The 22,862-nt window shown below is 42.7% G+C and overlaps 3 protein-coding genes and 1 long non-coding RNA gene across 4 annotated transcripts; 1 reads left to right on the top strand and 3 right to left on the bottom strand.

Annotated features, from left to right (window-relative positions):
• Nucleotides 1–51: 51 nt before the first annotated feature.
• LOC130537851 (tumor necrosis factor alpha-induced protein 2-like) lies at nucleotides 52–8,939 on the bottom strand. Its single transcript, XM_057054940.1, has 13 exons — nucleotides 8,780–8,939; nucleotides 7,443–8,005; nucleotides 6,669–6,886; nucleotides 5,542–6,292; nucleotides 5,342–5,456; nucleotides 5,024–5,134; nucleotides 4,833–4,933; nucleotides 4,551–4,661; nucleotides 4,339–4,474; nucleotides 4,099–4,221; nucleotides 2,984–3,139; nucleotides 1,967–2,088; nucleotides 52–827 (listed from the first exon to the last, which is right to left on the bottom strand). Exons 2-13 carry the CDS (start codon nucleotides 7,979–7,981, stop codon nucleotides 509–511), a joined length of 2,802 nt encoding a protein of 933 aa, XP_056910920.1. The 5' UTR covers nucleotides 7,982–8,005; nucleotides 8,780–8,939; the 3' UTR covers nucleotides 52–508.
• Nucleotides 8,940–9,853: 914 nt separating this feature from the next.
• On the bottom strand, nucleotides 9,854–16,108 carry ppp1r14aa (protein phosphatase 1, regulatory (inhibitor) subunit 14Aa). Its single transcript, XM_057054697.1, has 4 exons — nucleotides 15,807–16,108; nucleotides 13,023–13,103; nucleotides 12,822–12,854; nucleotides 9,854–11,306 (listed from the first exon to the last, which is right to left on the bottom strand). Exons 1-4 carry the CDS (start codon nucleotides 15,999–16,001, stop codon nucleotides 11,124–11,126), a joined length of 492 nt encoding a protein of 163 aa, XP_056910677.1. The 5' UTR covers nucleotides 16,002–16,108; the 3' UTR covers nucleotides 9,854–11,123.
• LOC130537699 (uncharacterized) lies at nucleotides 15,532–18,437 on the top strand. The gene is made up of 4 exons (XR_008953679.1): nucleotides 15,532–15,689; nucleotides 15,772–15,989; nucleotides 16,064–18,047; nucleotides 18,141–18,437. It is a non-coding gene; the product is annotated as an uncharacterized LOC130537699 (long non-coding RNA).
• Nucleotides 16,576–21,368, bottom strand: dlb (deltaB). The gene is made up of 7 exons (XM_057054695.1): nucleotides 21,068–21,368; nucleotides 20,737–20,976; nucleotides 20,539–20,596; nucleotides 20,189–20,446; nucleotides 19,026–19,387; nucleotides 18,182–18,398; nucleotides 16,576–17,990 (listed from the first exon to the last, which is right to left on the bottom strand). The coding sequence occupies exons 1-7, from the start codon at nucleotides 21,116–21,118 to the stop codon at nucleotides 17,281–17,283; spliced, it is 1,896 nt and encodes a 631-aa protein (XP_056910675.1). The 5' UTR covers nucleotides 21,119–21,368; the 3' UTR covers nucleotides 16,576–17,280.
• Nucleotides 21,369–22,862: the final 1,494 nt, after the last annotated feature.

Here is a 22,862-nt window from a genome sequence, read left to right as displayed (position 1 = left end):
GTTTAATACTGTGGCACAAATTGGTGCAGGACACTCCAAATGAATCTTGAGTCAATTAAGTCCATGTTTTTATTGTGTTTCTCGTAAAAGTTTCACTTCATTCACACTGAACGTTTAAAACATTTACACTTTTACACACTAAATAGTTGAAACACACGGAAAAGGGGTGTAAATGTATTTTTGGCTAAATCAAAACACATCATATTACATCTGCTGGGTTTTTGAAAGATAAGATGTAATGTGTTGCTTTTTGAGGATAATGAAAAAGCTCTTGCTTGTTTACATAGATGGTAACAGGAAAGTGTATAAAATCACGCCGAGTTATTGGAATTACATTTTCTCTAATACGTGTCTGTTTGAAGATGTTTGGAGACATATGCACATCAATCATTCATGAGCATGGACAGTACAAAGAGTACCTGAGGTCAAGTTTCAATAAGCATGTTGATGTTGAAGGGAATTTGCAGTCAAGGTGTACATGTATACATTTCATTTCAAATGCCCACATCTACTCCTCTCTGTGAATTTTATTTATGTCTTCCACGTTCTGGTTCTCCACAAGTTTAGCTGTTCCCACATTCCTTATCTTGTGGTTTCGCCTCGGACGATGCTCAGAGAACCAGTTGGATACTGTCATGGCGAGACGGCGCAGACCCAGGCTGACGCAGTGCACCTCTGAAGTGATGGGAATGTCAGAAAAGAGCGCACGATCCCGGCACATGGGAGCACTGCTGCATTCAAAGTCTTTGACAATGTTGAGGATCTCTTGGCGCTCTGCCTGTCGCATCATCCCCCGAACGTTCAGCAAAGTGGAAACATGCTTTTTCCTGTGGAAAGGAGGATGGAGGCAGGAAGACAGGAAGATGATTCTGCACATACTATAAATATGGGGAGTTTTGACTCTTTTTTCATTCTGTAATAATGAAGGCTGTAAAGAACAAAATGATTTTGATAGATCTGGACTAGAAAAACTGATTTTCATCAAATATCAATGCTTAAACTGTCAAGACCTGATGCCAATTTTACATTCGCAGCGGCTGCTAATACAAATGAGTAGATACATTTTACACTCAAAGATGTATTATAAATGATCATCTTCAATAAATAAATGAAAACTTCAATATTTTAAATGTTTATATATATTTATATATTGTAAAACAGAGTTTTCATTCTTGAAAGCTACTGAAGATTGTAAAGAATCCACTATCCAAATTTGAATAAATATTTCACAATTTCTAAACAAGACGTGAGATTTTTATTTATTATATACTAAGGGAGCATCTGCAATTCAGATGCATGTTGGTAAAAAGACAAAATATGTGTTAAGTGCCCGACTTATGGGCCATAGCTGTTAAATGAAGCATTCCGAAAAGTCAAAGAAGGTCAGCAGCCTTTGATCTCCTAAAATATCAGCAGGGGATGCCACACAGTAAACAAAGGGGTCTAGTCACGGGTGAGTTAGCATGCGTGCTGCTCTGAGCCACTGTTTTTCTGGAATCCTCTACACCTCAGCCTTGTTAATTCTAAATGTGGCACCAGTCTGTCTCAGGATGGCAGGAACAGGAAATACTCGGCAGCAGTTTCCTGTCTGCTCCACTGAGGCTTCTGCGTCACATGTGGCTGCCAACATGTCACCTGATTCTTAATGTGTTCACAAACAGCCTCAGCAGCTGGAACTCCCCTTGAGCCCATGGAATCTCATCCATTCCCAAGATAGACCAACATGCCTCTCCAAAAATAACACATTAATGTAGATATGTTCCCATGGCTGCTTTCCATATTTGGAACCATTGTCACAAAAAAAACATCAGATTAACTTTCTACCAAATTTCTTGCTTTGTCTGGCTAACAAAGCTAGCACTGTGAATGATCTGGCAAAATAATGAAGGAAAAAGACATACAGAGACTTCATTGATGCTTCATAGAGCAAAAACACTTTAACTCGGTACATTTCAACAGCACTCACCGTATATCTGGAAACTCTTTCACCAGTATAGCAACTTCCATCTGGATGGATGGAGTATCTTCCAGCAAAATGATGTCGGCCATGTGACATAGGACACTGTCTAACCAGGATGAGCTTGACTCCTGGAGTAGAGACACAGCTTTAAGTAACATAAAACAACTGGTTCACAGCAACTGAGTTGTCTTTGATTGTCCTTCCACTCAGAGAATTCCCACCCTGCATTTTTCCCTTTTCCAGAAAATTCCTAGCTCTCTATTCTTGAAAAACAACGCAGAGTAGGAAGAGATAAGCATTTGTCTTTGTCCTGTCTTTGAAAGGGAAACAACACTCTGACATCTTGGTGGCACAAATGTCTGTCTTTTCTATTAAGACATTTGGATATATAAAGTATGGGTCACAGTTTGCAGCAGTGACATTCTCTCAGTTCCCCAGATTGCTCACAAACCTTTACCCTGGAAAGGAAACTATTGATTCCTTTGGGGGACAGAGGGAAACCTTTAAGAAGGTAATGGAATTGAAAGCAGAGCCCATTTCTCGTAACATTCTTGTGAATATTATTTAGACAGCTATTAATGCTCTCCTCCTGTTTATTCGCTCTTTCCATAGACACTTCATTCTGACCCTCAGCAATAAAGGCCATCGGAGCCATCCCAGAGCTACATCAAAGCTGGCCGGCTGACAGGAAGAGGAAGTTCCTTCTGAGCGCTGTGGCATCCTGTTGTCAGCCAAGGTGACGGACACTTGTTTGAACTCACACACTGAAAGGGGGCAAATGCCAAGCTGCCAGGCCCTGCATTTCATACCCTCTTCCCCTTCTGGTAAGTGCTAACGTAAGCCCGGTTCATCCATCTCCATCTCAATGACAGATTCCATTTTTTAGAGTTCACTGTATCAACATCGTCTGAGTTATCCCTGACCTGGAAAGTTCCAGGATCAACCTGGATTCACAGTGAGCTGGACTTTGATTTCTCCACACCAGCCACCCAACAATAACAGCTGATATGAGTTCAGGCTTACCAGGTCCTTAAACAGCCCTTTCAGCTGTTTAGCCTCTTCTTGCATACGGAAAGCCATCCTCTTTCTCATTTTAGATGATGTGCACATGATCCTTCCTCGCATAATAGCTCGGACATATTCCACCAGGACCCGCCGGTGGACCTCACCCACCAGTGTCTGTGGATCACACATGAAAAATAATGGCAGACTCAAAACCCTTCAAACCTACTACAAATGTTTTTTTGTGGAAACAGTCTTGGGTGTTGGTGAGACTGGTCGTGAGCGTAATTGGTGACCATGTCAAGGAAATTTCATTTTAAAACCTTCTGCACCTCCTCTGAGAACAATGTTAGAAAAACACACATTTTCTATTCAACAAAATATGTATAAAGATACAGTGTGGGGGGATTACAAAGGGGAGGAAGGCTCCTGGGTGAAAGATTAAATTAGAAACGTAGCTGCTTCTCTTTCCAGCTCTGTTAAATGGAGCATGTCTTTGAGCCGTCCCTGATTTATGGGTTGTTTTTATGTGAAACCATGTTACACAATATCTAGTGAATAGCTTTTCTTGTGTAAATGTAATGAATTTACAAAACATTAATTTCTGACTGACAGTCAGCACAGCTGCTCCATTTTATGCTGTCTCAAGTCATTTCTGATGAAGCAGCTCTGTTCTTTCCAGGTATTTTCAGCTACTTCTGAATCCTAAAAAAAAGGATTTTCTTAGCTACACCTACACCACATTTTATAATTGCCCCGTAAGGTGAAACGTTGTAGGGTGTACATATACCTGGGGTGTTTAGTGGCTGAGCCTGTTTTGTTTAAACCTAAAGGAGAAAAGTACTTAACAACAGGAAGGGGGTGCGGTGAGGAGACACAGCAACACAATAACTGCCCGCTTTTGGACAGCAAAGGTTTTCTTTCTTTTGTTTTTGTTTTTTTAAACATAAAACCGGTATGATCTAACGGTTTACAGTATCATATAGTGTAAGTGATTTAGAAGGCTTCACATTAAGAGTGCTAATCAACCAATAGGCAACACTGTTGTGCTTGATGGACAAACAGGAGCATACAGGACAACGTACTGTACATTCAACAGGTATTCTTTCCATAAGAACAAGAAGTCTAAAGGTTACCTGGTAGGGCGGACAGTCCATCCTTGTGAATTTTTTGAAGTGTTGTTTAATGCTGGCTTCAATGGCTTCAAAGGACTCTGTGTTGTTGAGCCATTTTCTCTTGATCAGTTTGTCAAAAAAAGGCTGAAAAAACACCAAGTTCCGATTAACAAAGTTCACAAAGAGAATTACACATTATTCTTTGTGCTGTGCAAACGATTCTACTATTTTACAAGTGTTACTGAGTGGTAAAAGACTCACCCGGATGTGTTCAAACAGTCTTTCAGTGAGAACCCTCACCGACTGGTTGACGATCCGGTCCAGGGACGAATTAGCTCTCTGAGCCGAGTCTTCGCTGCCTTGTGGGTCACACTGCCTGCAGTGCTCCACTAAAGAGCTACGAGGTAAAGGTGACAGATTACGTCCAAAACTCTTTTCAACACTGAAACACAGCAGGTGAATAATGTGTGTACCTGAGAGGAGGGCAGCAGTTGACCAGAGCTATGGTCCTGGAAACGTATCCTTCCCCTCGGTCTCCAAATTCAGCCTGAGTGTTATGGAACATCTCCACCTTCCTCTGAAAACTGGACATGCAGAAGTTTCATGAGAACCCCATCTGGAGTTGGATATACTGCATATTGTTCAGAACAATATCAATCAGGTATTTTATGATACATGTAGATGAAGGTCTGAGTTAAGTTTTAGTTTAGTTATTGTCTGATTTGGGACCCTTTCCCCCACATTTCTAGCCTCACCTGTAGAGAAAGTTAGCTAGTCCTGTTAGACTGCAGCGAGCCACTCGTGCCCCAAGAAACTGGTTCACAGCTGTAGATCTGTCCAAATCCACCTTCAACCGCTGTATGACATAAATAACAGCACTTACAGATGGTAAACTTTGCATGTACTGTGAGAATTTATAAATAATTGCTGATGTGTGATGATATACCTGGATGACTGATCGGGCCAGGTGGGACTGATAGTCTTCTATGTGCAGAGTCTGTGCCCATCGCCTCTCCTCTTCCTCCAGAATCTGAGTCAGTTCGATTGTCACCTTTTCCTGAAATAATACCAAAAATGTCAAATGAACTGACTCTTAAAATTAGCTAGAAATGCCAGTTTTACTCAAACGGCTGCTGCCGTTTAAGGATGGCAGCTTGAAATGTTTTGGGTTGGTTTTTTTTAAAGATGAAAACATGGCTAAGTATCCAGTTTCCAACATTAGGTGGAATCCGCACCCTCTCGCTCAGAGATGGTAAAATCTTACTCTGACAATGCTGATGCAGTCTTCCTCCAGCCTGTCCACGGTTTGTTGGGGCAAGATAGGTTCTAATGTTTCATAGTTGATTGGAGAGGCTGTGCAAATGGTTCCCAGAACATCCCTGAGAAATTTGCAAAAGGTTACCAATGACAAACAAAATCTGCGCCACCTTTATTGCACAGAAACAGCCAAGATTCCCGTCTTACCTGTTGTAGATGTTGAAGAACCAGTCCAGCAGTGCATAGACGTCGGTAATCTGCAGGGGGCCGCTAGTAATGGTTCGGAGACGTTTCGCCACAGCTTTATGGTAACTTTCCACATAAACCTGGAAGGCAGCGAACTCTTCCGGATATATGGACACTGCATTCTTCCTCGCTGCATCCAGGTCATCCACCATCCGGCTTCTCAGCCGCTCCAGGTATGAGGCCAGCTGGCCAGCCTGAGTGTCTACCTGATGTGGAAGGCTCCAGTCTGCAGCCTCGGCCACAGCCTGCCGCCACTTCATCTTCAGATGTCGAGGACGCTGGCTGGCCCAGACCTGCTGGCCCTCTCGCTTTGGATTGGTTTCCAGTCTAAGGGCACAGGCAGCATCAGCATGTTCCTCTTGTTGGATGACCAACACCACCAGTCCAAGATTGGGTCCAGCACTGGGCTGACGGAGGGACTCCCGAACAACATCCCACATTTCCCTTTGGAGGGCCTCATACAGGAGCTCCACATCTTTCGCCTTCCTACGGCTAGAGTCCAGTGTTGCATTTGAGCTGAGGGAGTCATCAATGGATGAAGACACTAATGAGCTCACTCCCAGGGGAATGCTGGGTGAATGAGGGGGCGTAAAAGTAGCGGTAGCTGTGGTTGGGAGGAAGGACAGCAGCTCACACTCTCGCTCCAGCTCCTGAATGTGTGTGTCGGCCAGGAGAAGGTCCCTGTGGTTAACCAGCTGCAGGATCTCCAGCACTGTGGATCAAGCACAAAAACATTGGCTCTGTCTACTAGCAACAGTTACACATGGTGCGCACAAACAGGAAGATGGTGTAGCTGCTGAATTCTCATAAAAGTGGGTTATTTTTGCAAAACAAAAAGCTCTGTGTGGAGTTTGTGAACAGTAGCTAAGATCAGCTTCTATCTATAGGTAAATACGGGAAGTGCAGTCATTTCCTGATTGCACAGTGTGGTGGTATTTGAACCCGTTGACTCAGGATCTGAGTCTTTAGATTCTTTAGAGATTCACATAGGGGAAATGCATTGCTGAAACCTAATAATAAAGTGAGATCTATGTGTTCTGTCTCATTTTAAAGCTATTAAGTATTAACAAGATCGGCAGTTATATTACCTGAGAGGGGGTCTTTGGTTTTGACCACAGCCTCTTCCTCCTCCTTTTCATCTTCAGTTTCTTGGGACATCTTGTCTGACAGAGATTCCCTCTTCAGCTTGCCAAGGCTGACCATCTTAAATAAGGAGGGCCGCCTGCAATTCTCCAACTCAGCATCCATGTTGAGGTTTCCACCGGGCAGGCTGTCGCTGCGCTCTTCCTTACGTCGCCCTGGAAAGCTGAGCAGCGACAGTAAAGACGATTATGAAACCAAAACATTTATTCTTTTGCTATTTATGAAAGATTTTTGAGTATTATAATGGAGCTGGGTAATATAGACTAGTTGTTATTCTGTTGCAGAGTTGGTTATATTTCTAATTATAATGAACAGTTGATATTCTGCATGTACTAATTGAAGCAAAAATAAAATACACATTATAAAGGATTTTAAAATAAAAGCACAATTGTAAGTGCAGGGACAGCAGTCTGTAGGGGTCTGGGCTGAGAAGGGATAGAGCGGTCAAGAAAAAAGAAAACCTATACGTGCACGTGCTTGAACAACATATGGAAATTCTCACAGCATTCATTTCTTTATCAAGTGATCAATTGGCTAAGTATTGGCTAAGTCCCGAAAACATGCTTGGACAACTGATTCAAAGGAACTGTACTTCAGTTGTTCAAGCAGTATTGTTCCCAAATTTAGGAAACTGTTACTGTACAATCTGATTTAATCACAGATGTACTGCCCGCATCCTCTAATGCATCTTTTTTATTGATTGCACATTGAATACTCACCGCAGCAGGGTCATAATTCCTTCAGAGCCCCTCCGCAGGCCTGTCATTCTTTCTCTCTCTGGTGGGAGACTGTTCGAGTCACCTGGGCGGTAGTGGGGGGAGTTGTTGCCCCATACATTGCGCCCAGAAATGCGGAGCCCCTTCCCTAATTTTCCAAGGGTTTTAAGAGGCGACACTCCACAAATGCGCCCCAGGGTGTTCTTGAGAGGTTTCCCTTTAGGATTCCCTGTCCCACGTTTCTCTGCGTTCAACTCATTTTCCTCCTCTTCATCATCACGGGAGGACCTGAGATGGAGGTTGCTCCTGACCTCCCCCATGATAAGGCCCACATCGCCCCCGTTTCTGGCATCATCTTCCAGGTCAACATCCTCAAAGGGGTTCTTGTTCAAGTCCTTCAGGTCATTCAGCTCCTTTAAATCATTGAGATGGTTCAAGTCTCTGAGGTCCAAGTCCAGCCGGGGAAGGATGAGTTCTCCGGTCACTCTGGGGAATTCGTGGCAGCTCTTGGACCTTCCTGGTAGCTTCTTCAAAATGGGCATGGTTGTGCAGAAGATTTGAACAAACTACAACACAAGAGGGCAGAATTAAACATGCCAACTGTATAAATGTCTAAATAAAGGCTCTAGCTTAATGACAAATCAGTTTATATATCTGTAAAAACACACAAAAAATGGAGCTATACATCTTAACAACCCCGTGTGTGTTGCTACAAACCATGATAAGCACCTGTACCAACTGTAGGTTTAGTTCAGAACTGAACCGTATAAACACGCATCAGTCTGTGGGAGGATTTATTTTAAGTGGTCTGTCAGCTGTCAGATTGTAAGCGGAATCAAAAACATCCTTTTCCATTCTGCTTATGCAATGCATTGCAGTAAATAGGAAATCTGCTTTCATAATATTGCTGCTGCAACACGTGCTGTACTATAGGCACGCGTGAATTTAACAAAATAATCAGGATATAAATTAAGATAAGCATCAATAGTGGCAGATAAACACGAGATACAAATATTCCTTCTTCAGAGATTTACCCATTTTCGTGGTTGATGATTTCATTCTAAATCAAATTGTGTTTTGGGGTAAAATTTCCTTTGAATTAAACCTTAATATCAACAACAGAACGCTATGAATGTAATGTTGACTTTTAACTTCAAAAAAATCTGTTTTCCCATGTTTTTGAAATTACAAGCAAATAAAAAATAAAAAGTATAGTTACCACTGGCTATATTTTCAGCACACTCACAGACACCTAACAGTCTAGTTATAATCTAGTTTATCAACAGAGTTACCACCATATCTCCATAAATGCAGTATCAGACGATGGACACGTAGCCTACCTGATGAGCTTGGCTTGCAGGACTTCAGTTTCTCATTCTGGAGTGTGTTTTGTGCGTCAGCTGCAGGCCTCCAGCGTGTGTGCATGTGTGTGAGAAGGACTGATGAGTGCCTGAGAGTCATCAGTGACTCCAGAGAATAACGTGGCTGCCCGTCGCTTCCTGAGGGGTTCTATTGTGGTTGAAGGTGATATGTTTTCCTGAGGAAAGGCCTGTCCCGTCCTTTACTCCCCCTCCTACACCACAGACACTTCACCCCCACTCCCCAATTCGCTTCCACACACATGCACACCCGAACCCTTGGGACACTACCAGTTACAATAATTGCAATAGCTCTGAATTAGAGAAGTGTTCCCTTGAAGAGTTCTGTCAGCTCCGGATAAAAGACCAGTATGTTTTTCCCTGTAAGGTGAGGGCTTTACAGGAAAGTGAGGACATACGTGACTGGTACTTAAAACTCAATAGGCTGTTTGAGAGTTCAAATTAGTTTTTAACGTTAAGGGTTTAATTAGGTTTAAGATTAGATTAGCAACAGGGATAGTAGATAGTTGTTGTAGTTAGGTTTTGGGGCTGTGGAATGCCTTCTTTGCAATGTGTGTGTGTGTGTGGTGTGTGTGTGTGTGTGTGTGTGTGTGTGTGTGTGTGTGTGTGTGTGTGTGTGTGTGTGTGTGTGTGTGTGTGTGTGTGTGAGGATGAGTGAACATGGCCTTGGCCTTGAGACAGGATTCCTCTCTAAATGGTGGATTTTTCCTCTGAGTGCTGATAAAAAGACAAATCAACACTGGTGCTGCTGCTGCCTGTGTTCCAGCAGGCCCCCAAGGTCAGTGAAGTCACCACAGGGAAGAACATTAAGACAAAAGAACTGAGTGCAATGTGCATGCAAACACGTTAAGTGTTTCCACAATGGAAGACACGTTGACGAGACTGCATGTGTTGAATGTGGCGCTCTACTGACCCCTAGTGGTCTTTGATGTGTAAAACGTGACGCAAAAGTTCACCATATCTGGATACTGGGACGTTAGGACCGTCATGTAGTAAATGGAATCATAATATTAATTACACAATAATGGATAGAGGTTGGTTGAGTTGTGTTTAATGAAATGGCCTTGTTAATTTCTTTCTTCTTTAAAACGACCCCAGGAAGGATCAGAGTTAGTGCTGATGGGCAGAACAGAGTGATTAGATAATGCAACAATATTCTAAAAAGAACACAATATTTCATATAAAATATTTTACATAATCTGAATGCTACACAAATCCTTACCCTGTCCAGAACATCACACTGTGAGCTTAAGTCAGATCCATACATAAAACCAAATTTAGAAAAAGTCTGGAACATTTTTTTTTGATCATTTAATTAGAGTATATTAAAATACATTAGATATGGCAATTGGTGTTTAACACAACACATAATAATTGACCATCGGGAGTGAATACTTAAATAAATACTCTAATAACTGAAGAGAGGAGGACAAAAGCCTGGATTATATCATGTGGAACCAATTTCCCACCACCCCAGAAAGTGGAACACAAAAGTTCAAGATATTTTCCAAGTTCTGCAACAAATTTTACCAGTTGACATTTGAATTATGGTCACAAAAATAAAACAGAAATGTGTGGACCCAGTTCCAAATCACTCCTCAGTTGGAACAAAAATGAAACTGACAAATCTTTTAAAATAGCTAGAGCAGTAGACAGAAACGTGGAAGGATCGCTTTAAAAATAAAATATAAAATATTAAACCACAACAATGACTGAAGACGTAACAAATTTAGAGACAGTGATGTGCAAGTATATAAAATACTTGTGCTCAGTGGAAGAACAACAATGTCACAATTCAGTGTTTGATTCAGTGTCATCTTCTGTGGATTTATTTTTGTTTCATTACAAAGTTCCTCTTAAACCAAGAAAGCTATGCTCTATGAATTACTTATATTCATCTCTGCTTAAACTGTTTAACGTCAGAGTAACAGGAACTTTATCCAGTCAAATACGAAGCACATTTAAATAAAGGCTGTATAAGCACACTGTAACATAACAAAATGAAGTCGATAATGTATTGATTTCAGTATACACTCTGAATGTACATTTATGATATACTTACTGTATGAAATAAATGTTTTTAAGACAGTTGGCTATTATTAAAATAGGGGTTATAAATGTGTGGTACGCCAGATGCTGACGGCAGTAAGACCAAATTATTTTACTATCTAAGCTCATCCATTTTCTCCAAGAAGAGCCAACAATATTCATGTTAATCTTTGGTCGTCATTTTTAATAGCAAGCTTTGAAGTACATGTTTTAGATCACAGTTTTGGTGTGAGGCGAGGTGAGACGCCGGCGGCGGTCAGAGGGTCTGGTTTTGACCCCGGCTGTGGAGACACTGTTGGTGATGGTGTGGGTTGTTAAAATGGTAGGGCTCGTGTCGGTGGTGGCTGTGACTGATGACCGGGTGCTCGATGCCTTCACTCTGGAGATCCTTCTGCTTGTGAACTCCGTCCAGCTTGGCCACCAGCTCCGTGATGAAGTTCTGAGGAGCAGCAACCATGAGGAGATCACATCAGCCCAACAGTTATACTGACATGTGTGTTGGAGGAAATCCTTTACTGCTGCAGTATTTACAGCACACAATCCAGCTGGAATCTATCTCCATCCATTTTAGTTCACAAAACGTTCCCACGTTTTATAGGGAACAAAAAATGGACACATTCCAATAATTTGCAAATAAAACGGTTTCATTAAATAATCATCTTTTCACTCTTGTCAAATTCCACTTAAGTAAAACTATTCTGGAGGAGAACACCCAGATTACAAGTCTGACATTTCATTCCAAAAGTCTTGTAAAGACCTGAAAATAACCCTCAGCAGAAGATTAAACAAACAGCAATCAGAGGCAAGACAGAAAGAATAGCACCAAACAAATGCAGACATCAGTCCAGTTCCATTTAGTTCAATGTTTACAGCATCTTTATGTCCATAAATGGGCAAAGAAGTCTTTGAAAGAGTCTGGAAGAAACACCAGAGGCCAGAGAAGGGGAACTCCCCACTGATTTAAATGTGACGTTACTATTGAACAGTGTCAAAATAAATTGAGCATCAATAGATCACAGAGGATTCTGCTTATTGCTCTCTAATGAATCGTCTGGGCGAGTTGTTAAAGGTCATTCCAACCCTTAAATAAACACCACTGCGATGATTTATGTGCTTTTACTGCAGAGCTTTTTTATGCTCATTCCTCAACGCTAAAGTCATAACAAAGCTTCAAATGTTTCAATACTCCCCTTTTGTCACTTCCAGCTGATACACAACGACTCCTGATGTAAAACAGAGCAAGAACGAAGATTAAACTAGAAGGAAAAGAAGAGGCAGCAGCAGCTATTGTGCCTCTTGTTTTGTATTTGTGACTGGGCCAATAATTGAGATCAGATGGTGCTTTGTTGCAGACAACTCACAGAGAATCATTGTTGGGGCATGCGGACTGAACACGCTTCAGAAGCTGCAACAAAACTGAGGCAGGAGAAAATTGAATGAGTCTCTCAGTAAAAATGCTACAACAGCAGAAACGTGGCAGCAACAGTCATACGAAACATCCACTGAATCCTATAGAAACCTCTGCAGACAAACAGGCCTGATTTGATGGTGATGCAATATTATTTGAACTATTTAATGATCGGTGCTCTGTGACCTGAAGCTCAGGTTTCTGACGTGTTGTCTGTTGATTTATTCCAGGGAGTTAATCCTCCTAAATTTCCAAATGTCGGTTCCTTTTTCTTCAGGACATTATTGCTCATTTATTTTAGTTCTGCGGGTCGATTGTTGGGGCATGTCAGCGTAACTATGGAAGCGCAGAGTGTGAAGTCTGATGACATCATCAAGCAGAATCATATTGATGCTGATGATGTTGATGCTGCTGATGATGATGATGATGATGATGATGGTGGTGGTGGTGGTGGTTCTACTTTTAAAAATGGTAATCATCCAGCATGTTTTAGGGGTAATCACATGTGCATCATAATTTACTTTAGCTTGAATTTTTAAAACCTACCTCTGTGTTGTTGCTGCAGTTTTGAAGAACCTCCTGTTAAAAAAATGAAGGATTTTATTTGCAAAAGCCACCTATTATCATCGTGAGTTAATTCTTAAGACAGAGCAAGCTTTCACCTGTAGAACTCTCCCCTCTTATGTTTTCTGTATTATTCTACACAGCTTAGAGACACGAGTGCATCTGCTAGTTTCCTGTACTTACCCGTAACTTTCTGACTCGCTCCTCGTCATTTGGCAGGTCAATTAAATCATCGATGTTTACCTCTTCTGGCATATCGGCCTCCTGAAGTGCACACAGAGACGCTTCAGTGATGGAGAACAGCTTCCCAAAAGATATACAAGAGTCAACCATTAATTATGGCTTACATTATATTTTATAGTTCCTTATTATTTTGGGATAAATTGTGCCCAACCTTTTCTTTTAAGCTTCAGCAGGAGCCTTTCAACATTTGACATGATTTTACATTTGTCCGGAAGCATTTAGGCCAAATAAACAATAATGTAGAACTGGGAATTGGTGCAGCAAACCATGCCTCAATCCTGAAGTTTCCTCAAGCATATTTTCTGTTTGGGATGATGGAGAATTTTAAATGATGGCATTCAGTGCCTTTTTGGTGCAGGATGTATCACTAAGAGCGCTTTCCAAAGAGTTCAGTCTTAGTTTTGTCATTCTCCAAAACATTTTACAGCACAGCTGTGGAGTGTCCGCGTGCTCCTTCCCAAGCAGAAATCTTTTTTTGAGTAAACCTTGGCTTCCCTCCCTGTGTTCTTCTTGTGTCTTGGGGTTGATTCTTGACTTTAATGAGTCTCTGTTGTGCTCCTGGGGTCATTTTGAGGGGGCGACCACTTCTTGGTAGAGTAGCAATAAAGATTTGATTGTTTTTCATTTTTATTTTCAGCACATTATAAATGCCCTTATGTCAATGATGTCATGGTTTAGCAGAAACGAATACAAATGTTTTACATACTTGCTCCTGAACGTTGAGAGAAGGGCATGAAAAAGACCAGCCTTCCAAAAGAGCCTTTTCTCTCTTGAATATCTGAATAGCTGAGAATCAAAACCCTTTTTGTGTGCTGCATCTTTGATTTATGTTCTCTTCTCTTATCGCCCCTGTCCTCCCTCCTCCAACCTCCCTTTCCTCTATCTGTACTCAACTGACCTGAGGGTTCAACCCCACTGTGGCTTCTGGGGGAGGGGGGGGTCAGGCGATAGGTTCTGTAAAGTTGTTTATTTTTTCTTGCTTGAACCCTCCGGGGTCACAGGGAGGTGCTGGAGCCTCTTCCAGCTGCATATGGTGAAGGCAGGTCCTCCCCTGGATGAGTCGGCAGCTCATCGCAGGGCCTTACGTATTTTATTGGTTCGGTAATTTGCTCAAGGGTACCTTGGCAGTGCTCTGAAAATGTCCTAGGACCTCCTCCTGCTACCAGAACACCAAGTTTTGTCCACACAGGGGCTTGGCCCAAGAACTCTCCATTTCTCCGCACCGTTTCATTTTGTTTTATTTTTCAAATATGCTTATAATCAGAAAAATTTTGGTATAGTTAACATCGCATCCTGGGTGAATGTTGGGTTTTAATTAGTCATTTATGAATATGGGTTTAAATAGGACAGTTATTGGGTTCTGCATGACATGAAAATTCTGAAATTTTGTCTCCTTTTTCATGTTGTGATGCAACATTTCTCAATTAGATACATCCATACACAAGCGGATCAAGCATCTGGAAATTCTGTAGCTTCCTTTAGGAATAATAAAGTTTCATAGAATGTCAAAGGGAATGTTTTGGCAGAGGGGGTGAATAGAAAATGTTCATGTAATACTGTAACAGAGGCTTGCGCTGTTTAAACAAACGGCCTTTGTGGAGTGAATAAATGGTACCACCATGATTGTGTAACCAGGTCCAACATACTGGACAAAACTCAGGTCACACCAAAAATGTTCTAAGCAAGAATGACAATCACAGAAGGGGACAGCAGAGATGATACAAGCTACTTTTGAGCTGTCAAATCAATTTTTAAGGAGCAAAACCCGCAATCCTGGCAACAGTTTGAAGTCATCTGACGGGATAGGCGCAACTCCCTGGGTTTACAGCTGCTTCCCTCAGTCCTTTCTCATCTTCAGCCATTGCTTCGCTCCATGAAGAGGAACCAAGCGTGTCAAAAACACTAAAAATAGTAAAGACGCTTCATTGATAATGCTGCAGGATTCAACGATGAAAAACAGGCTTATAGAACTCGACACGACCACACTCGCAGCATCCACCAGGGTTTCCTGCTCAGCAGGGTTTACTTTAGTCCACCCATATACAGGAATACAGGTCGCTGCTCCATTAAAGCCCTCGCTCACACTTCTGAGCGTCTAATCAAAGTAATGTGCATGTTTTTGGTCTCTTCAGCACTCAACGTGGGGAGAACATTCACCACAACACCACAAGGCTCCAAAACTGGATTCTCTAGGAGCTTCATACTGTAAGTTGCTGTTGCTAAGCAATAAGCTGCCACTGCCAGAGCCAGTATGTCAACATAAATCTAAATATCTGGCAAATATTACAGCATAAGTGTAAATAAATATTTTACTTTTGCTTTAATGCGGCATGTAATCTGCAAAAAATAAATAAATAAAAATCAAGTGATTACATTTAGATGAAAATGGTGGAAATACTACAAGTATGCATGCTGTCCCTAAAAGGTGGTGTGCGTGCGTCCGTGCGTGTGTATGAGAGAGAGAGAGAGAGCGAGAGAGAGAGGTGGGGTGATGGGGGGCAGCAGATCCAACATCTGCAGGAAGATACTGACTTGTCCATGTAAGGAGAAGAAGACTTGTGCACCTCTGGTCTTGATCCATTTGATCATCTGACAAAGATCCCGCAGGTCTGCGTGAGGAACTTTTCAACGTTTTTCAATTTTGTTCCAGAAACAAAAGTTCTTATTCCCCTACGATATTGGCCGGTAGGTTTAAAAGAGTCGTTGCGCCGCTGTTGGACCCACCTGACCGGAGTAGAGCTGGTCCAGACTCTCATCGATCCACTTCTCCACGTCCAGCCGCTTCTGCAGCTCCTTCCTGTTGTACTTAACGGTGACGCGGGCGTGTCTCTTCGGGATCTGACACCCGTGATCCGGAGAAAAGTCCAGATCTGATGAGTGCAGGTCCTCCTGGGCCGTGCCGCTTCGGTCTGCTGCCATTTCTGCTGTGCTGTGGTGTCTCGTCCGGACTGGTCTGAGTGATTGGATGTCTTTTTGTGCAGGGAAACAGGAGGAGGAAAGAGCGGCGGGAGGCGGTGACGGCGGCGCGCACTGGAGGCCAGCAAGCCCCTTCCCACCAACACGCAGTAGTTAAGTAAACTCCGGTGTGACGCGCGTGCACCCGAACATGTAGAGGTCGCCTAAGAGATATACCATTGCAACTGTGGACTCTGTGCAAGAAATAAAAGGAAATATGTTTATCTGCGTTTCAGCTGTTTAAGTGACGTCAAGGTGGGGGGGTGGGGAGGGTCAAAGAGGTCACGTTTATTACGAAGTACATCTAATAGTGCAAATTTCTAAAATTTGTTTTTTTCAAGGTTGAATTTATTCAGAATTTAGTGAAGAATCCTGACTTCTGTCCATAGAGATTCTTAAACATATCTGTTTGGTGGGGTTTGTGTGACATTTAACTAACTTCAAATTTGACTGGATTTGATTACATTTGACTTAGACCACACTCAAACACACACACACACACACACACACACACCTGCTGAATGACTACTCCTCAATCATCACATTCAAGATTTTTTTAATTCCACATCACAACCATGATAGAAAATAAATAATGAAAACTTTTGAACAAAACTCAAACTTTGGCATGAACACAAACGTAAACACTAACAGCGTTAAAATAAATTTTGATGACTTTTTGTCATCGAGTATGTTTTGTTGATATCCCTGCACTAAATATCTTTGGGATATTCCACACATTCCATAAAATATCAAGAGTTGGTCTTCATTCAGCATCATTTAAATATTGTATATTTGTTCTGTACATATGTGACAATCAACTGACAATAACTTTTCAAATAAATAAATAATATAAAGGGTAAAAATGATGGTACGCACAATAAGGAAATAATGGACAAAGGAAGATTGAAAAGCAAAACAAAATGTCTGTTTAAAAATGAGAAACATGAGAGAACAGAAATATTTTTGGATGGGTTTCTTCGTATGTTGGTCAGAACGGTGACTTTTGTATATTTGGTTTATGTTACAGGTCCTGGACAGTCTCTTGGCTGCTTCTTTGGATCGTGGACAGTCAAAGCTTCGTCCTATAACTCTGTTGCTCATTTGCTTTTGTGTTTATATTTTTATGTGATGTTTTCTTCAGAGCAGAGAGATTTTCAACCCTTGGATTTGCTGCTATCTTCACCGTGCATGAAGGGAGCACAACAACAAGTGCTTGGATGAGAACATCTGAGTTCTTGCTCTTTTATCTCAGCGCAGAGCTCAGACCAGCCTCGTCCCTCCACATGAAGTCATGACGCTCACCTCTGGCCTGGTTGCTCTCGGCAGGATTATGTCTATAGCCCGATCTTCCATCTGGGCAGAGTGTGAGGCTGAGGCGAGCCGTGCTGTTGCTGATTTTGAACAGACCATTTGGGCTGAGGAAGGCTTCTCTTTCGCTTCCTCCCAGGTTGTTGACTGTCTCTAGATCGTTGTAGACAGCAATCTCTCTCAGCTGTTTCCTGCCCTGCTGTGTCCTCCTTCTCCTCATGAAGATAACACCCACCACCAGAACCAGCAGCAGGACAGTCAGGATGCAGGAGATGGTGATGGTGGTCGAGGAATGGTGGGAAGTTTGGCGTAGCGCTGGCTTGAAGCTGCTCTGCAATGTGAACTCACAGCTCGGCCCCATGAAGCCCTTTGGGCACTGGCACACTGGTCCGGTAAAGTGGGTGAAGCACGTGCCACCATTTTGGCACGGACGTTCTCCACAGGCATCGGATCGCACGCTGCAGTTCTTGCCAGTGTAGCCCAGCGTGCAAGAGCAGGTGTAGTCATTCAATCCATCTTGACAGGTTCCTGCATTCTGGCACGGGGCTGAAGCACAATCATCAATGTTGACCTGGCAGTTGGCACCGGTGAAGCCGGGCCGACAGCGGCACAGCACGCTCTGGCCAAGGTCCAAACACTGGCCACCTGTAGATGGCAGAAATATTCCGGTCAGCCTCCAGTACATCAATCATTTGTTCCCAGGTAGAATAATTCCACTTGAACACGTTCTCTGACGATGGCCTTTCATATATATGTATATTTTCTTTTGTCCTTTTATTTTTGCATAATAAAAAGCAGGCTTCAGCCACAGAATGCCACCAGACGGTGCAACTCACCGTTCAGACAGGGTCTGTTGCTGCAGCGGTCCAGTTTCTTCTCACAGTTGGAGCCAGTGTAGCTCGGAGGGCAGCGGCAGGTGTAGCCTCCAGTCATGGTCTCCACACAGGTGCCGCCGTTGAAGCACGGACCATCTGCACATGTCATAGCAATGATCTCACAGTTCTTTCCATAAAAACCCTGAGGGCACGTGCACGAGTAGTCATTCTCCAAGTCCTGTTGACAATAAAAGAAACGATAATTAATATAAGAGCAGGAAGATGTGGAACTCTCTAATCATTGTTCAGCAGTGCACCAGAAACCAAAAAAACCTGAGGCCTGTTCTCACAAACAAAATATAAACACAAAGCACAAGTAAAATTTTTCTGTATTTGTTAATTTGTCTTTTTTCCTCTATATTCTTCATTTGTGTGACTTAATTAAGTTCTATTTGTACTTGTGCTGTAGCAATTTCCCTCAAATCACAACAGTCTTGTTTTTTTTACTGTATATTTCATCACGCAAACAATGAAATTATGCTTCTATACTATTTGTCACCTGAGAAGATAACACGAGCAGGTTGGTTCAAGGATTAACAGTGAATTTAGCTGTATGAGGTCTAGATGGCGAATTCAAGCTTTGATACATGACAATATTGTTCTTTTCCAGTGCTTTACCATTTTCATTTTTAGAGTCTTCAGTTAGAACGCATGTTTAAAAGGTAGCTGAAATCATATTTTGCTATGAAACAAAGTTCTATCGAAATGTTTGTTCCATTTAGATAAAGAAACTGACGTTGTGTTGGCAGGGGCTGATTACATTGTTTGATTTTCAGATTATTGCTCTCGGGGCGTGCACACTTACATTGCAGCTGCCTCCGTTCTTGCAGGGGTTGCTGTCGCACTCATTCGTCTCCAGCTCACAGTTGGTCCCGCCAAAGCCGGGCCGGCAGGCGCAGGTGTAGCTGCCCTGGCCGGTGTTTGTGCACGTGGCACCGTTGGCACATGGCTTGTGGTTGGTGCAGTAGTTGAGGTCCTGGTCACAGAAGAGACCCCCCCAGCCCTCCTGACAGTTACACTGCCATGGCTGACTGCATGTCCCGTGGAGGCAGCCTGGGTAACGCACACACTCCGTACAGGAGGGGCCCTGCCAGCCCATGCGACATGTACAGCCCCCCGGGGCCTCACAGTAGCCATGTTTCTCACTGCAGTCCGCTGAGCAGATGGCTGAGGAGGAGAAGGAGGGTGTGTTATTACAATAGGAAGGCTTTCACATGCATACACGCACATATACACAACGCCTAAAAGTGGAGTGTGTCTACAATAGGAGAGGTAAAGGCCTATATGTGAGGAAGGAAGGAAGCAATATATTTCCTGGAATTACAAAGTTTTATAATAATTAATCAGATAAAATTAAAGTGAACCACCAATACTCATCAATCATCAACAATGACCTCAACAGGATCAGAGCTCAAGTTTTACTCTTTGGCTGAATAGGGTGCAGCGTCTCAAAGAGTCTGGACCCCGTCTGTAGTTATGGACAGGTTTTTATACTGGTCTAGGGAGACCGTCCCCATGTATCTCTTGTTTACCAGCTAGCAAAGGATCCACAATAACTATACATGTACTTTCCACAAATTGTCCACTGACTAAAGATCATGATAAGGAAAGCTACATGCTGAATAATCATTATTTCATCATAACAAGGACAGCCTAATTTCCCACTACAGGGGGCAATTATGTCTATTCTCATAATATCAGAGAACATAGAGAAGCCAAGAATGTTATCAAAAAAACCTATTAACTTTAAGCTTTTTCGTGAAATGAACATTACAACAACATTACATAATATCAAACAGTGAGTGAAGGGGATATTTCTCTATTGCCATTTATGGGAATCTCAAAATCTCTCTTCTTTAAAAAAAAACTTGTTTTTAAGTCATAATACTTTGAGCTATACGTACCTAACACCTATAGAATTATTGCTAATTTAGATTGCACAAATACACTCTTGTTCTTATCTCTTACGCTCAGAGCAGTAGTTTCCCTTCCAGCCCTCCAGACAGATGCGGTTGCCCTCCTCATCACAGGTGTAGTGACCCAGCGTGTCGTCTCTTGGTCGGCAGTAGTCCGCGCATCCGTCCCCAAAGTAAAACTCGTCACAGAAGACGTGATAGGAGTAACGCAGCTCGCTTTGCTCGCCAAAGTGCACATCCTGGGACCAGTCCTCACCGATGGCGAGTCTCCTCTTAGTCGCCAGACGACTCACAAGGTTGTTTTGGTTGTCTGAAGAGGAAAGAGAACAAGTGGAGACAATGTTCATCATGCAAGATGAGAGTCAGCGATGGTTTCCGATGGGAACGATGAAAGAAGCTCACCTGTGTATTCAGTGGGAGACTCTGTGTTCCAGGCTTCGATAATTAACGAAAAGGTTCCCTAAAACAAAAAAAATAAAAATAAAGATGGGTTTGGTATAGGTTGCTTTCACAAAAATCGTTTAAAAAAATGCGATTTTCAAGTATGCAGGTTATAGATTGTTATAGGTTATAGATAAGGAAAAAACTATTTCAATTTACCGGCCACTTGAAGTGGAAGGGCACTTTGATGGGCGCGCTGCTGGAAATGGATGTGCGATCGGCCCTGATTACGTTGGTGTGTCCCGTTCCAAAGGTACAAGGGGGCTCTGCGGAAATCACATCCTCCGGGTGCTTGAGGCAGATTCTGAAGAAAATATGACAGTCCCTGTGTCTTCTGCAGATGCGCTGCGCCGTGTGGAAAGAATGGATTTTAAGTTCAAACACACCTGAGGAGAAAACCTGGAAGAGAGTAAAACACACTCACATTTAGAACGTGTGTGAGCTAAAAACGAGTGAAGATGGGTGGTTTAGTAACCAGCTGAACACTTACCACATGAACAAATGCCAGAGTCAAGAGACAAGTGACGTGTATGTGTGCCATTTCTTCTCTTATTGCTTTCCTTAGATGTAATAATATTCCAAAGTAAGTTTGAAAAAAAATCAAAAACGTTTCATCTCCTTTAAACCTTAAGTACTCCTTAAACCAGTTCAGGATGTAGTCCTTGGTTCTGCTGCTGGAACTCTACTTCTTTTGGCTCTAGTGCGTAAAAACGGGCCATGCGGTTTTATATCGGCCGCTTGCGCGTCACAATGTGGGAGGTGGAGCCGTGGCAGAAGTGTAGGGAGCATCCCGCTCTGGGGGGGGGCGCGGGGGGGGGGGGGGGGGGGGGGGGCGTACTGTCTGGGGAGGTAACCTACCCGCGGTACACCTGCGACCCCTGACTTGGATTAAACAGAAAAAATCTGGTGTTTATCTGGAATTTCAGCCCTCCACATAAGTGAAAACCAGAAAACATCCTGTGACCCCTAAAAGTTTCACGAGAGCTTCAGTGATGTAATATATGAGTGCGGTGATTTTGGGAAAAACTTTAATGATTGTAATGTAAATAAATTAATAAAATGGGCTAAATCAACTAAAAACTGGATTTACAGACTAATGAACCTAAAGACACGGCGCAAAGATGAACTTTTGTGTGATTATATCCTTTATTTACAACTTGGCTCAAGTGGACAGCATAATATTTTTTCTTTGCGTAGTTTTTCCGAAATAAAGGACAAAAAAGTAGGTGAACACTAAAGAGCTGAAGGAAGTTGGTAAGAATAGCGCACAGCCGTTCTTTCTTTACACCCGCCAGTATAATCGTGGTGACGCGTGTGCTGTGGCAAAGAAAGGGCAGGAGCTTATCCCTGTGTGCCTGTGTGTGCGTGCGTGTGTGTGTTGGGGGGGAGGCGCTATCATGTTGCTTTTGTTTGGATCTCATATGAACAGCTGTATGGTAATCAACGGCACATGGTCGACTGTGAGGCTCCAAACCAACTATTGTCTCATCTTCGCGTCCCCCACACCCCCAGGACATACACGCACACACGCACGCACACAGATCCCCCCCCCCCCCCTCTGGGCCGTAACACCTGTCGCTGCAGGGATGTGGACAGTAAACACATCTTAATAGCCCCAGTACGAACCAGTCTGGCTCATTCTCATTGAAAATATAAAGTTTTTGCGTAAATTATTCAAATATCGATGATTAACAAGAGGGAATAACGTAAGATTTTGCGTGGAGGACATTTATGAACATCAAATCTGACTCCAACAACAGGTCTACTGTTTTTAAAAGGACCTAAGGCGAGTGCTCGGGACTGCTGTGGCTGGTATTACTCTGCCAGGCTACTGTGGGGGCTGGGTAAATGTGTGACAGTATGAGTGGGGGTGGGGGTCTCCTATTATAATGAGGAAAGTAGACGCGTGCCTGGAGTGGCCCCCGCGCGTCAAGGCACGCTCTGCCATGACAACAGGCACAAAGGGGAGGAAACACCCAGAGAACCAAGGTGGCATCAGAGTTGTAAATTATCCAATTATTCCAAAATGCACAGAACTGCTGTTTCTATTGTCAAATATTTTTGGCAGAATTGTATCATGGCACCACATCGATGAAGGTCAGTCAGGGCCTTTCTTCTTCCTCAGACGCAGAAAACGAAATCCTGCCCGTTCACATCAGAAGATGGGGATTTTCCCCTGAATATTGTTTGGAAAAGTTGTTTTTCTGACATTTTTCGCAAAAAAGTTTTTCCTGCAGCATTTTGTTTTTACATTGTATTCAAGATTCAAGATTCAAGATTCAAGA

The sequence above is a fragment of the Takifugu flavidus genome, chromosome 14 (assembly GCF_003711565.1).
Source record: "Takifugu flavidus isolate HTHZ2018 chromosome 14, ASM371156v2, whole genome shotgun sequence".
Lineage (NCBI taxonomy): Eukaryota > Metazoa > Chordata > Actinopteri > Tetraodontiformes > Tetraodontidae > Takifugu > Takifugu flavidus.
Note: the sequence above shows the minus strand (reverse complement) of the source record. Positions and strands in the feature narration are given on the sequence as shown.